Source organism: Dipteris shenzhenensis, chromosome 7 (genome assembly GCF_047967505.1).
Source record: "Dipteris shenzhenensis isolate YYH24624 ecotype China chromosome 7, Dip_SZ_1.0, whole genome shotgun sequence".
NCBI lineage: Eukaryota > Viridiplantae > Streptophyta > Polypodiopsida > Gleicheniales > Dipteridaceae > Dipteris > Dipteris shenzhenensis.
The window spans coordinates 16,139,455-16,155,677 of NC_141602.1; the positions used below are offsets into that span (position 1 = coordinate 16,139,455).

Consider the following 16,223-nt stretch of genomic DNA (forward strand, 5'->3'; position numbering starts at 1 on the left):
TACATAAATAGTGGTATCATAGCTACTCTTAGTCGTAACAAGGCAACCAGAAGAAGCAGCACGACAAAAACTCCTTACCACTAAAAAAGAAAAGAGCCCTCTAGCAAAACAAGCCTCGCCAATCCCATAACTCAATGAGGCCATGCCGAGCACATCTACGAAAGCTGCCACCTAAGAAGCAAAGGAAGCCTATCTCAACGCTGAAATTGATCAAGCCTTGAAGCAATAGGTGCAACAAGAGCAAGAAAAATTTGAGGGAGATAAGATAGAAGTAGCAAAGGTTAGAGCACTCTCATCACCCAATGTTGACACAATGATTGATCCCAACACCTTCCAAAGGGTAATGGAGAAACAGGCAATACATCCCCAATTGGATGGCACCGCACTAGCCAGCTTGATAAGCCGCCCCATCACGATTCCAATGGGAACCTTATTGAGCAATTTCCCTACAATATGGAAGGGATGGATAGAATCTTCACAATGCTTCTCCCCCCTAATGTGAGAATGAAGAGTGAAATGGTGAATACTCACACATCTTCCACATCTAGTAGAGCTAGCAGCCAAGCACGTATCTCAAAGTGCCATGATGGCCTAAGGGAAGGTCCCGATTACTTCAAAAACTACACCAAAGGAGAACCAAAAATAGCAATGCCCAAGCCTATATAAGGGAATCAGAGCTCACAAGAACAAAGAATATTAAAGATACCCTAGTGTATGAAGGACTAGCTAAGACAAGAAAATTGAATCTTGCCTTGCATGGAGAAGAAGAAAATCCTGTATACATCGGCAAATAGATTACTGTAAAGCATTCGGCAAATAGATTACTCTAAAGCATTGCTGATGGAATATAGAGATTGCATGGCTTGCTCCTACAAGAAAATGAAAGGGATTTCCCTTGAAGTTGTAATGCATAAGGATCCAAACCTAAGATATGTGGACCCTATAGTATAAATCCCAAGAATGGCACCCATGTCTACGAAGAACTAGAAAAGTTATCGGATGCAAATTTCATTAATGAGATCGAGCATATCAATTGGGTGTCACCAATTGTGATTGTTCCTAAGAAAAACAAGAAGCTCAAAATATGTGTGAACCTCAAGAATGTCAATGCAGCAACAACCAGAGATCGCTACCCCCTACCATTGACTGAAATAGTTTTAGAAAGAGTAGCTGAGTCTCAAGTGTATAGCTTCTTAGATAGGTTCGACAAGTAGAACCAAATACAAGTTGCACCTCAAGATCAGGAAAAGATAACCTTTACCACAGAATGGGGCATTTTTACATACAAAATCATGTCATTTGGCTTATGCAATGCCCCATCCACTTTTCAAAGGGTCATGTACACTGTCTTCAAGAATTTCTCAACAAGTTCCTACAAGTCTTCCATGATAACTTGTGCATATACTCAAGCAAAAATGATCACTTGAAATGCCTTAAAAATGTACTAAAGAAATGCAGGGATTTTGAAATCTCTTGGAATATTCTCAAATGCCAATTCATGGAGTAATCTTGGGACACATAATCTCTCGACATGGGATTGCAACTAACATGGACAAAATAAAGATCATCATGGAGCTTTCCCCCACTAAATGCAAAGGGTATCAAAGTCTTTATGGACCATGCTGGATACAATAGGAGGTTCATACTTAGATATGTCATGATTGCACGGCCCCTATATAAGCTCCTAGTCAACTTCATTTGGACAAGAGAATGTGAACAAGCATTCAAAACCCTCAAGCGGAGATTGATCACAACCCCTGTCCTAATGGCACCAAATTGGGACAGAGAATTTTATGTGCATACAGATGGTTTCAAATGTACAATAGGGAGTGTGTTATGTCAACCTGCAAGGTACAAAAAAGATACTTTGCAAGTAGATAGTTAAATGACATAGAGGACAATTACAATACCAGTGAAAGAGAAGCCCTAGCAATAGTGTATTGTATGAAGAAATTTATTGGCCATTGACTTCGTATTTTACATGGATCATCAGGCCCTATTGTATCTTGTGAATCGACCATGTACCACTGGTCGGATCACCAGATGGCTTCTACTACTCCAAGAATTCAACTTCAAGATAGTGGTAAGGAAAGGAGCTCAGCACTACATTGTTAATCATATGTCACGATTGATGAGAGAAGAAGAGCCCAAAGAAATAGAAGATGAACTGCCAGAAGCTGCTCTGTTTGACATTGATGTTGTGCCTGAAAGATATGCAAGCATCATTGGGTATTTAATGACATGAGAACCATAAGAAAAATCCTCTTAGCAGGATTTTGGTGGCCAACCCTTTGGACAGATTCTTATGACTATGTTAAACGATGTAATGCATGCCAAAGAACAATCAAACCCTAGCACAAGGATTTCAATCCCCTAACAATAGTTACTGCTCAACAATCGTTTAAAAAATAGAGGAATGATTTTGTGGAACCCATACATCTAGCCGCAAAGGAAACACAAGCATGCTACATCATTGTGGCTACCGACTACTTCACAAAATGGGCTTAAGCTAAAGGAGTGAGAAAAGAAAATGCCAAGAGCACAGCAAAGTTCTTGTATTAAAATGTGATTACACAATTTGGATACCCCGTTGAAATTGTCAGATAGAGGCATACATTTTGTTAATGAGATAATTCAAGAACTTTTGTCTTGTTTTATGGTCATCCATAGAAAAGCACACTCTACTATCCCCAAGGCAATGGACAAGCCGAGTCCATCAATAAGGTACTATGCATTGTCCTCACCAAAATAATGATGCCTAAGAGATCTAACTTATCAGAAAAGCTTAATGCAACCTTATGGGCTTATCAAACCACAATAAAACTCACTACAAGATTTGAGCCTTTTCAGTTGGTGTATGGCCTTGAAGCAATGATCCTACTAAATTTTGAAATACCAAGCCTACACATAGCAGAACATATGGGCGACCATGAGTCCCTAAAGGAAAGAATCTATCAATTGAAAAAGCATACAGAGACAAGGTTAGTTGCTTCCCATGCCATGACAACAGAATAACGAAGAAGGAAGGCATGGTTTGATAAAAATCTTAAAGATAAAGAGATTAAGGAGTGCAAGAACACATGGGTGACCATGAGTCCCTAAAGGAAAGAATCTATTAATTGAAAAAGCATACAGGGATAAGGTTAGTTGCCACCATGCCATGACATCAGAATAACGAATAAGGAAGGCATGGTTTGACAAAAATCTTAATGATAAAAAAGATTAAAAAAGGTAACCTAGTTCTACAACCTAGTTCTACTCTAGTTCTACTATACAATACCAAAGTCCACAAGGGAAAACTCAAGTATCTAGGTCAATGAACTTATACAGTCAAAATATAAATCCCATCAAAGCTCTGCTCCTAGAAGCACTGGATGGAGTCTAATTTAACACAACAATAAATGGGAGCTGACTAAAGCGCTACTATATCAACACGCAAGCCATCCCTGATAATAATGAAGATTTGGGATCTCAGGGCTTCCATAGCTAGCATGAGATCGTATCATGAGCACTCACTAACACATGTACATGTCTGAGGGAGGGTTTCTAACACTTCCCTAAGTATTACCGAAGGCCTAGGGCCATTGGTGCGAGAAGCAAGCAAGACATGCCATGGGTGTTAGGGATGGTGCGTGGGGCGAGTGCTAGTCGATGGTGCCAGCTATGTGCGAGCCGTACAAGTGCAGGGGTGATGTGAGCAAGAAGAAGACTAAAGTGGAATAAAATCCCAAAATCCAACAATCAACATAAACGGAACAGAACTCCAACCACATGACACAGGGTCCGTTATACCAGGTGAAGGGAGAGGAGGGGAGGGGAATACAACGGGAAGAGATCTTAGAGGAGCAAGCAGAGATGGAAACAAGCATAGTTCTTTAGAAGGAATGAATCATACACTCATCAGAGTCACATCAAATGATTGATACACTAGAAGAAGATACACACTAGGTGAGCTCTTGACTCTAACCTCTCTCTCTCACTCTTGCTTCGCCCCCGTTAGAATGCGCACTCCCTCCCCGTTTCCCCCTCTCCTCATTTGCTCCCCTTCGTTGGAAATCCCCTTCCCTCCTTCCTATTGGTTGTCTTCCTGCATCCCTAGACGTTCCACCATTTGTCGGCGGCTTTGTCCTTGATGCCTTCTGCAAATCTCCAACATATTCTGAGTCAGTGAATCAAGTACTCCATGTGTACTCCATCTATTCCATGTGATCCTGACACTAGTTGGTGGCGAGGGTTGGTGAAGGCATCACTACATTATACCAAGACAATGTTGCAATTCTCCAACAAGAGGATCACCTTGAAAGAAGAATATGCATTGAGTGAAAAAACTTGCAACTCGATGATATATGCAGTATGTGGTCTTACTTAGACCAAGCCACTTATCACAAAGACGTTTCGAGATCTATGCCAACAGATGGATGAGGACGAGAAATGTACAATGTCTCTCAGTGCATACAAATCTCATACGGCTAAAGCCTAATGCAAAACTTCTATATGAGTGCTTGATGGAAACTCCTCTTTCAGTAGTAGCTAAACTCCTACCCTTACTACAACAATCACCATCAACTTTCCTGGAATATAAATCTTTGACAGATCCTATATTGAAGCTGACAATTGCCTACCATAAGCGGCAAAGATCTACCAGAGTACCTTCAATCTAAACTCCCCTATCTTTCCACTCTCTTTTCTGATCTTCTCACATCCCTCCCTAACTCCAATAACATCCGTACCTTTTCAAAAATCCATGCTGACCCATATTCCTTGCCATGCCTCTCAACACTACCTCCTAATCAAAGAATCTAACTCCTACCATTCAGCAAGACCTAACTTTTTTCCATCCTTGAAAATCCTTTCCTTAAAGACTATCAAGCCGCTAAATCCATTTGACCTAATCTCCCTTCACTTTCCACCAACATCCCTACTTCTACCTTTCCAAATTCACTACTTGCTTCCACCTCAAGTTTGTCCCCTATAATCTCTTCCTCTCCCCTAAGACTACAAATTTCTCATATCTCACTTGAGTTTCCAATGGAGTTCCATCAATGAACTTCACGAATTGGATAATCCAAATTACACACCTACACGGGAGTTGCAACAAGATACATATAGGATTCCCATGCCTAGTAATCCCATTGGTGATTTTTGGAAGCAATACCCAAATATGCAACCAAGAGGAGGATGGGATCTCTCTGGAATTTCAATGAATATTCTCCAAGAGCAAATCACTCCGGACATAAGCAACAAATTGGAGCCACAGCCTCCTTGGCGTAGACCAAAGTTGCTCAAAGAAAAGTACCTTTGTGAGTACTTACAAGCTCCATCTTCCTTTCGAACGCATCCCACATTTGATGCGATACCCCGTCGCTACCGGCAATCATCATGATCTGGATAAGGTAGATGCTTCTCGCAATTGGCCACTAAACAATAGGAACTCAAAGATCAGATGGACAAGCCAAGAAACACTCATCAGAGCCTTGGACAAACATGCATCATGTATGCAAGGTAGTTATGACAAAACACTCAAGGAGAGCACCAAACACACTATTGGATTCAGTCCCTGCAAAATATGACACTTTTTCAAGTCTCCTTATATATATGTTGTTGTCCAAGTAAAACTTTTTGTTTACAAATCTAATCTATGACAAGTACATGTAGCTTGCTTCCTCGACACCAAAAAGAGCTTACCAATAGACAAGCTTTCTTTCAAAGCCATGTGGTCCAGCATAAGCTTGGAAATATAGGCATGTATATGCAAAAGAGCAATATCATGAATGCCATTATATATTTGGAAGATAGATCATGCAAGAAAATGACCAAAAATCAATTAAAAAACAGGGGTAATTTATTAAATCAAATCTATTAATCATCTCATAAAACAGCCGATTATGTTGAAGATCCATTCATCCAGATAAAATACTGTAAAAGAAAATGTAACATTAACAATGAAGGAAGACTTTGGAACAAGCTTTGATTTGTAGGTTGTCGTTACTCATTCCTAAAAATTATTTTCACATTGTTGGAAAATTGTCTGACATTGAAATCTCCTTCAATGTAAGTCAACCATAAAGATCTGGAATCTACTAACCATTAAAAGGATCTCTTACTCTATAAAAGATGCTTCGATTGGGGCACCTGGCAGCCCTTGTAGAAGAATGTCCATGCCCTATACGATCTAATCTGAGCAATTGTTGATAACTCCTCGTTTAGTTGGTCATTTGAGGGCTACCAAGTCAAACTGAGAGCTCCCCATGAGTACATTGATTGAATTGTGTAGTTCTATTTGAGCTTGAAGATACACAGGCTGGCTTCCTTTTCCAGCAACAAGGCATAGAGGCATTGTAGGCCTCCCCTATCAGGAATTGTCTTAGAACACATTAAACTATGCTTATATGTTACCTATGTGGGAGATGTAGACAAGCATAGGACTAGTATTCCAGCATGATTCTAGAACCAGAAGCATTAAAAAGTGCGTTCTCCATAAACTTAAGAGGTATTTTCCCTTTACTAAGCAGAAGACTTCAGTTGATAGCTGAAGAGAATGGATCAAAGTAAAACCTTGCTGAATAATGATATAAATGGTACATTCATAAAACATTCCTCAAACGATAAGCGCATATTCATAATCATCCGTACTTGGGTTGAAACCTTGCTCTCTCCCTCCAACCAAGGAAGAAAAGCCTATATTGCGGACCTTTGCATGGGTCTCAGCAGCACGCTGGAAAGACTTCACCAAGTCTTGTAGCTCAAGCTTTCTAGCTGCCAGCTGCCTTTCAGAAATTGGCTTCTTGAAACCAAGGTACAAGAATCCAAGCGCAACCAAAATAACTCCAACCCAGAAAAGACATATAGAGAAAATACAGAATGCATAAGGAGCATTTTTACTGCCAGGAATACCATCAACATTGATACCAAAAAGTCCTGTTATGATGGACAATATGAGCCCACAGCCTCCAAAGACAGTCAAATTATGTGTAATACGTACACTCTTATCCTGTCAACGTTGGAACACAATTAGCATCCTCGATTCTAAAACTTGGAAAGAAAATATTCAATGTAAGAATTGATAAGCTGGCCATGCTGAACAGTATCAAAAAGAGATTGACATGATATAAACAGATGAGCAATGAGGTTGGTCTTCACAATTGTGCGGAGAACTTTGTGCAGGTAATGCTGATGGTGTATATCGAGACACATCAATTTTTTCCATTTAGACCACCATATTTGATAGCACGATTAAGATCATTGAACATATTTTCCAGTAAGACTCAAAAATCTAGTAAAATTCATGTTAGCATGATTAAGATATTGAACATATTTTCTGGTTTCCTCCTTTTTGTCTTCAATTGGATGTCTGGCAGAAAATATCAGTTCTACTATTCATGATGGACCTGAAACAAGGGAATCACAATGTAATGTGCATTCACAATACCAAAGTCGTCCATAAGCGAAACTACAATACAATACTTGAATGCCAAAAGAGAGCACTAGCTAGAGGAAAATAACAAAGTGCAAGTCTCCCAAGCCACCTTGGCTATAGCATCTATTGTATCATCTAGTCCACTCCATAAAAAGTTCCTTACAGGCCTCTTGAGATGAGTGATTATCCTACGCCCTAGGCTAAGGCAACCTAAAATCACTAATGACGGACAAAAGAGAATGCAACTAATGAAACAAGAATAGGCTCAAATGAAGATCTCCCCTTTTCCAAAACGCAAGTCTCCTTCCAATACAAGTATGGCCACTTAAGAATCTTTCTCTGAATCTGATGAGTGGTAGGGGAAGAGGTAGGGCTCTAGCAGGGAGCGGTATAGGTGGATTGCCTTTACCTGGTGGTTCAGCTCCGTGGCAAGTAGGAAGAGGACAAGGGGTGTATGCTCCCAATGTGCAATGTTTTAAGTGTGGAGTGATGGGTCATTATAGTTCATAATGTGATAACCCACCTCGAGAGGGGGGAGATATTTATCCACTCCCACCACAGCTGAATAATAGGAGTGATGATCATAGTGTGGCGGTGAAGGAAGCAGGTCAATCGAGTCGTAATGGTAAATTCACTGTTGAAGAAAAGGGCAAAGGAAAGCTTGTGAGTTTACTTGGAATAGAGGAGGAGGATGCAGATGTTATGCCTGCAGGGAAAAGAGTCCGTGAAGAAGAAGCCAGTCCAAGTGCAGCGCAGGAAGAGCATGATGAAGAGGTGGTCACTTATCAAAGGAAGAAGAGCAGAAGAGCTAAGAATCCCAGAAGAAAATACAAGGTGTTTGATTATCCTATTGGAAGAGAACAGGAAGAAAATGATCTTGTGGGAGATCTCTCCAGGAGAAAGCCTGATATTACTTTTGGGCAAATGATCAGCTTGTGTCCCAAATTGAAGAAGGAATGGAGGCGAGCAGTGAATCCTGGCAATAGGGCTGCCTGAAAGAAGACAGTGAAATTGATATCTATGTCTGAGCTTTCAGATATTTTGCCCTCAGTGGAGGCCTGGCATAAAGGGAAGGAACTTGGTGAAAAGAAAATACAAGGGGTTTGATTATCCTATTGGAAGAGAACAGGGAGAATATGATCTTGTGGGAGATCTCTCCAGGAGAAAGCTTGATATTACTTTTGGGCAAATGATCAGCTTGTGTCCCAAATTGAAGAAGGAATGGAGGCGAGCAGTGAATCCTGGCAATAGGGCTGCCTGAAAGAAGACAGTGAAATTGATGTCTATGTCTGAGCTTTCAGATATTTTGCCCTCAGTGGAGGCCTGGCATAAAGGGAAGGAACTTGGTGAGGCATATATTGATGGGGGAGCCCAAATATGTGTGATGACTCAGGCATGTGCTGAGAAATTAGGATTAAAGATCTCTTCTCCTTCAAGGTTTCGGGTTCGGATGGCTAACCATGCAAAAGTCAAGACTTTGGGGATTGTGGCTGAATTGGATGTGGAAGCTTTTAAGGTGCATTGCAAGATGGATTTCCATGTGATGCCAGCTGGTTTAGGGGCTTATCCTCTGATTCTTGGGAGACTTGGTTACGCAAGGTGGGGGCAATTTAAGATTGGAAAAATGGGGTGATTACTGTTCATGCTCTTTCAGGAAAGAAAATGAGATTTGATATGGTTAGTAGGGCAGAAATTTCTGATCCAGAAAAAGGGGAGGAACAGGGCAGTGAAAGTGATTCCAACAGTGAAGAAGAAAGCAGCTTTACATCAAGAAGTGATAATGTTGATGTGGCTTTTATTGGTGGAGTACAAAATCTGCAAATAGAACATAATGAGATACCTGAAAGCAGTGAAGAGGGGAAGGACAGAGGTGAAGTAATGGAGAAGTTTATGCAGCCCAACAATTCTCAAGAATCAATGCAAGAAAAGGTGGAGCAGACTTTAAACCCCCGATCTCACTGTAGAGGAGAAAAGGGAGTATTGTGCTATGCTCAGCAAATATCCAAATTTGTTCATTGCTTCATATGAACAGATAAGAGGATTCAAAGGTAAGCCATTAAGGATTCAGCTTAAGGAGAATGCAAGGCCGATATTTCAAAAGATGAGAAGACTTGGTCCTGAGCAAACAGAAGTCCTGAGGCTGGAAATAATTAAGTTGTTGAGGGCTGATATCATTTATGCTGTAGAGTTCTCTGATTGGGCCAGTCCTGTGGTGATAGTACCCAAAAAGAATGGCAACTGGAGGGTGTGTGTGGACTTTAAGCCCTTGAATGCAATAACAAAGAGGAATCATTATCCCTTGCCTCATTTAGATGATATACTTGATAGAGTGGCTGGGCATGAGATGTATTGTTTATGAGATGGCTACTCAGGCTTTTTTCAGATTGGTATTGCACCGGAGGATCAGGAGAAGACCACATTTATCAATCCATGGGGCTGTTTAAGATATGGAAGGATGTGTTTTGGCCTTTCAAATGCTCCCTCTCATTATCAAGAAAATTCAGATGGGGTGTTGGCACCATTCCTGGATAAATTTTGTAAAGTTTTTATTGATGATATATGTGTGTACAGTAAGCGTAGAGAGCATTGTGAAAAGCTGGATCAAGTACTTCAAAAGCTGGATGATAGTGGAGGGAAGCTCAATCCAGATAAGTGTTATCTGGCAAGGACAAGAATGAAAGTGTTGGGTCATATTGTTTCTGAGCAGGGGATTGAACCTAACTCAAGTAAAATCAAGGCGTTGATTATGCCTGATGCTCCCGCAAACACTAAACAGTTACACACATTTTCGCAAAAGGTGAAATACTTGTCTCGTTTTGTTCATATGTTATCTCAGGTGTTATATCCTCTTGAGAGATATAAGACATTGGTGTATGTCTTGTTTTCAGTGTCAACAAATGGGAAAGAGGATCTTGCATCCAGAACTAAGAAATGTAGTGATTGCTTTTAATATTTTTGAGAAGTGGGGAATCGATGTTGTTGGTGTGATGGAGTCTTGTGGTAGTGGTGCCCGTATACTTTGTTCTAAAGTGGTGTAAGCACTCTAGTCTTGAGAGCCTCACTTGGTGTTCTGATCTACTTGGTTCCCAGCTTAATTCATTCATTCCAAGGTGTACTTCGGAAGTGGTGTGATATATTTATTCCTTGAGTTACATCCTAAAGTACATGAAGTGTTCTTTGGAGTGTTTCAATCTTGTAATGAAGAGAACCTCTCTTGAATAAATCAAGTGTCTTTTATCTGGAAACTTGTCACTTTTTTTCCCATCATATGATTCACTCAGTTTCAGATTCTATTCTCCCTCTGGTCATTGGACACGGTACCATCACCCCCTCCAGGGCCCAGTGGGTTTTACTTCTGATTGACGGACGTAAGGATGGTTTCCTCAACCTCTATGCTCCGAACAACAGAGGGAGCCATGTTCTGTTTTGGAAAGAGTTGCTCTCGTGGGCTGACATTGCAAATTCGTGGATTATCAGAGGTGACTTCAACATGGTTGAGACACCATCTGATAAGCAAGGGGGCAGAGAAGGTGGTATTCATTCCCTCGAGAGAGCAGCTTGGGATGCCTTCTTGTTCAGGTTCAGTGGCAGAGACGTTTGGTCAGATGATGCATTTCATATTCAGTCTCAGTCACTTTTGTTTTTGTGGTCGAGAACCGTAGGGTGCAGATGCCTATCCATGCTCGGATTGACAGATTCTATCTGGATAACTTGGCTCTTGATAGAGGGAGGACAGTTTGCATTGCACCTAGTGTTTCCACTTCCGGCCATTTTCCGGTAGTTTTGTCTATCTCAGAGCCCCACCTGAGAGGATGGTCTCATAGTATCAATACACAGATGAGACTCTCACAGAGGCAGCCTTGGAGATCTGGGTTTCTCACATGCAAGGGGGGGGGGCGGCGGTCCTTCACATGTGGCCATAGCACTTGCCAGTATCAACGACTTTTATCACTCTATTGCTAGTGCTCGGCAAGGTGAGATACTCAAGCGGGAGATTGGTATCCACCGGCAGTTGGCAGCCTTGCAAAGGGAGGAGCAAAGACGACCATCAAATGCTTGGATACAGGAGCGCAATGCTGCGGCAAGGGCTCACTTGCAGACATTGCTTGATCAGAGAGCAGAGTATGCCTTCCATGCACGGGAGTCCTTCTGGATACAAATGGGAAGGAGAGTCAATAAACACTTTTTCTCTACACTTGGTCCCAGACATAGTAGAGAGAGTGTCAGGCAGCTTATTGACTCTGACGGCGTTTTGCAGTCTCATCCTAATACCGTCATGCACTTAGCGACAGCTTTCTATGCCTCCCTTCTTTCTACAGATCCTGACACACAGGCCAGAGATGTGGCTAGAGATGAAATTTGGCAGAGTTTACCCGTGTTGGTCACACCAGAGATGATATGCTCACTTGATGCACGCTTTACCAACACAGAGTTCAAGACTACTCTCTCCGCCCTTCATAAGGGCAAGTGCCCTGGTTCCGATGGTCTTACTCCATCTTTTTTTACAGCCTTTTGGGATATGATAGGTGATCATATTACTTCAGCCCTGCAGGGCATTTGGGACTCGGGTGAGATGCCTGACTCATTGACCGAGAAACTCATACACCTTATCCCGAAAGATGGCAACAGGAATTTTGTATTCCGTTGGAGACCCATCACTCTTTTGGGCACTCTATACAAAATCCTTGCCAAGCCGATCAGCATCTGATTGCAGCCCCTTCTTCCAGACCTCATCCATGATACTCAGATAATATCTTTTCCTTTTGGGAAGCCAGAGAGTGGGCTATGCAGAGCAAGCAGAGGTTGGCAGTTCTACTCTTGGACTTTGAGAAAGCCTATGAAAAAGTAGATTGGGGTTTTCTTGAGGGCACTCTTCTACGCTTTGGATTTTCAGATGCATGGATTAGAGGGGTGGCCTCCCTTTACAAATCAGCCCACAGCCAGGTTTTGATTGGAGGAGTTAGGAGTGACAGGTTTCAGATTTCCAAATCAGTTCATCAGGGATGCCCTTTAGCCCCCTTCCTCTTTCTTTTTGTGGCAGAAGCTATGAGTATCTTCCTTAGATCTCAGGCTGAGCTTTATGGGCTGAGATTGCCCTTGAGACAGGAGCAAGAGCTTCTTGACTATGAGTTGGCTGATGACACTGCTATCTTTATTCAAGCCTCTTCGCAATCACTTGATTCGTTCCGGACAGCCTTGGATATCTTTTGCTCAGCTGTAGGGGCACACATTAACTGGCATAAATCCCTTGGCTTTTGGATCAGTGATGAGGACACTCCACGCTGGGCAGTTGACATTGGCTTTTCCTAGATTCAGAGGGGTGTTCCTGTCAGATCTTTGGGATGCCAAGTAGGATTGGGCATCTCTCCAGCACAGCAGTTTGCTCCAGTACTAGAAAGTATAAGGAAAAAGCTCCTTTTTTGGAGCTTAGCCAAACTCGATCTTGCATCTAGAGTTGTGGTAGTGAACCAAGTTCTTTTGGCCACCACCTGGTTTGTGTGTTCTTTCTGGTGCCGGTCTAGGGATTGCATCACTAAGCTCATTAGACTAGTCAGGAATTTTTTATGGAGTGGACTTGATGGCACGAGAGATGTTGCAGTGAGGATAGCCTGGGAGACCATTATTCTCCGTAAATGTGAAGGGGGCCTTAATATCATTGACCCGGACTGGCAGTGCAGGGGCATTGCTTTGTAAGGTGGTGGTGAGGGGACTCATGCCTGGGCAGGAACCTTGGAAGGATCTCTTTCTTGGACGCATTCAGGCTTGCACACCTACCTTGGGAGATGATTGGGTGGACAGCCCTCGCTGGATTCTTACTTCCGCCTCTCTCAAATCCATAGCTGCCATCCTCAAAGCTTGGGGGAGCTTCAGGGACACTCTTCGAAGGGTTCCGCCCTCTACCCTCGAAGGGATTGATAGGCAGCCGATCATTTGGAATGATAGTATACTTGATAAGCATGGCAGACCACTGTGCAGTTCCCATTACATGCAGTGGTCTAGATGGGAGAGAGGCCCCGCCTACACAGTAGACACTTGAAAGGCTTTTATCAAGCTCCCTGAGGGTCAAAGACTACAGTCCGTGAGTGACCTCAGAGGGTTAGAATGCAGGGCTCAGCAAATAGATGCAGCCATCCCGGTGGAATGGACAGTTGAGATGCCTATTACTTCCACCACTTGGATGGGCGCTTTTTCGAGGACAGTAGTTCCTCTACAGGTGATCGCTATTCGAGGTCTCGGGGAAGATGCACTGGTCTTTGACGTTGTGGATGTAGGTATACTCTCTAGATCCACGGATGATATTCTTCTAGAGGTTGCCTTTCAACCTATCAGGATTGCTAGTTTTGTGGACCATGGAGCAGGCTTGCAGTGGTACTTAGACCCCGACCCTCTACTCTTGGCCCTGGGATCCTGGAGGTTGTGGTTATATGGAGGTGCACCTATCATGTGCTTGCAGTGGGACCCAGGAGAGTGGGAGTGGATAGATCATGGGCACCGAGAGAGGGGAATTCCCTTCTTTGGTTTCACGGTTGGTAATGCCTGGAGATTTCAGCTGAGCAGTAGGGGTTGGATTCCCTCCAGAGCCCCCCATTGGGACAGCTTCCCGCAGATTTGCATAGGAATTTCTAGAGGAGACTTTGGAAATTCCTCAGAAATAGAAAGATCACTCTTTTCTTTTGGCTTTCTATTCATGGAGGGATTGCAGTGAACCTGTGGAGATCATGATTTGGGGCTGACCCCACTTGCCCTTGCTGTCATTCTGCAGAGGAGTCAGTGTGACATTGCCTTTGGGACTACAGTCAGGTGAGGACTGTTTGGAAAGGGGTTGCTCGGATACTCAGCATTTTTCATACTTCCCCTTTCTTCATGACTTGGGGCTCGGTCGCATGGCTATCCCTTACTGGGCCCCAGGTGTTTTATGAGGATGAGCCTTCTTCTTGGGCACTCTCGATCTGCCGACAGGTGATAGAGCCCTGCTCTCTTCAGGATGTACCACTTACTCCCTTCAGAGCTTCACATGCTTCAGTGGACGCCTCTTGGGAGATTTTGGCTAGCATTTCCTCTTGGCACATTTGGAGAGCCAGATGCACAGAGGCCTTGGATGGCGCCCAGATACACCCATCACACGTGTTCACGGGTATTTGGAGTGACACGGTGCACACTTTGATAGCCATATGGGCCAGCATGCAGAGCCCTTCATGGGCAGCCTCTTCTAGGAGGACTGTATTTGTTCGAGTTTGGAGGGGTTCTCCCTTTTTCTCAGAGGTTTCTACCGTATTGAGACGGCACTTTCAGACCCAGTCCTTTCTTTTTGGCTCTTGAGCTTTTCATGCATTGCATGGTGTATCCCGTATGGAGCTTGCTCTAATGGATTTCTTTAATACTTAATAGAAGTCTCTTCATAACCTGGAGGTAGACACATATTTTTTGTATCAGGACTAGACACACCGTCCTTCAGTATCAGGACTAGACATAACCTCTTTTTTGTAGAAACGGTTGGCTGGCCCGTTTTGAGACCGCCACCGTTATGCTCATTGTATCAGTTATCTTTAGTCTCATAGACCTTCACGGTCTCCCAAAGACTTTAATAAACTTTCTTTTTCTTTCTTTTTGCCCAAAAAAAAAAAAAGAATTGGGTGCATATGCCTATCAAAGTGTGAACCGTGTCACTCCAAATACTCGTGAACACCAGACCACTGCATATAATGAGAAGTGCCCAGAGGTCTGCCATGCTCATCAAGTATACTATCGTTCCAAATGATCGGCTGCCTATCAATCTCTTCAAGGGTGGACGGCGGAACCCTTCGAAGAGTGTTCCTGAAGCTCCCCCAAGCTTTGAGGATGGCAGTCATGAGAGGAGAGACAGGAGTCCTGAGATAGGCGGACGTAAAGATCTAGCGAGGGCTGTCCACCCAATCATCTCCCAAGGTAGGTGTGCAAGCCTGAATGCGTCCAAAAAAGAAATCCTTCCAAGGTTCCTACTCAGGCATGAGTCCCCTCACCACCACCTTACAAAGCCATGCCCTGCACTGCAAGTCCGGGTCAATGATATTAAGGCCCCCTTCCCAACTAGGGAGAATAATGGTCTCCTAGGCCACCCTCACTGCAACATCTGCCGTGCCATCAAGTCCACTTCATAAAAAATTCCTGACTGGTCTAATGAGCTGAGTGATGCAATCCCTTCTAGTACTGGGGCAAACTACTGTGGGAGAGATGCCCAATCATACCTGGCATCCCAATTATCTGACAGAAACACCCCTCTGAATCCAAAACAAGCCAATGTCAACTCCCCAGCTTGGAGTGTCCTAATCATGGCCCACTCATATGGTTTGACCATGAAAACAAAAGTGACTGAGACTGAACATGAAATGCATCATCTGACCAAACATCTCAGCCACTGAATCTAAACAAGAAGGCATCCCAAGCTGCTCTCTCGAGGGAATGAATACCACCTTCTCTGCCCCCTTGCTTATCAGAAGGTGCCTCAACCATGTTGAAGTCACCTCCAATAATCCACGAATCTGCAATGTCAGCCCACGAGAGCAACTCTTTCCAAAACAGAACACGGTCCCCTCTGTTGTTTGGAGCATAGAGGTTGAGGAAACCAACCTTACATCCGTCAATTAGAAGTAGAACCCACTGGGCCCTGGAGGGGGTTATGGTACCGTGTCCAATGATCAAAGGGAGAATAGAATCTCAAACTGATATGCATGTACCTCCTCTAGTTCCCAAGGCAGGAAGCCAAAAAGTCCAGCCTAAAAGCAACTTACCTGACTTGGAGCAATCTCTGATATCCAGTTTGTGTTCC

General features: G+C 43.2%; 1 protein-coding gene across 2 annotated transcripts in view; it reads right to left on the minus strand.

Annotated features, from left to right (window-relative positions):
• Positions 1-6,532: 6,532 nt before the first annotated feature.
• Positions 6,533-16,223, minus strand: part of LOC147900002 (uncharacterized) — a 90,034-nt gene continuing 80,343 nt past the window's right edge. For both annotated transcript variants that reach the window (XM_087376961.1, XM_087376960.1), the window contains one exon: positions 6,533-6,991. In XM_087376961.1, the coding sequence (XP_087233087.1) occupies positions 6,599-6,991 (393 nt within the window). In that variant the 3' untranslated portion in view covers positions 6,533-6,598. The remainder of the gene's footprint in view (positions 6,992-16,223) is intronic.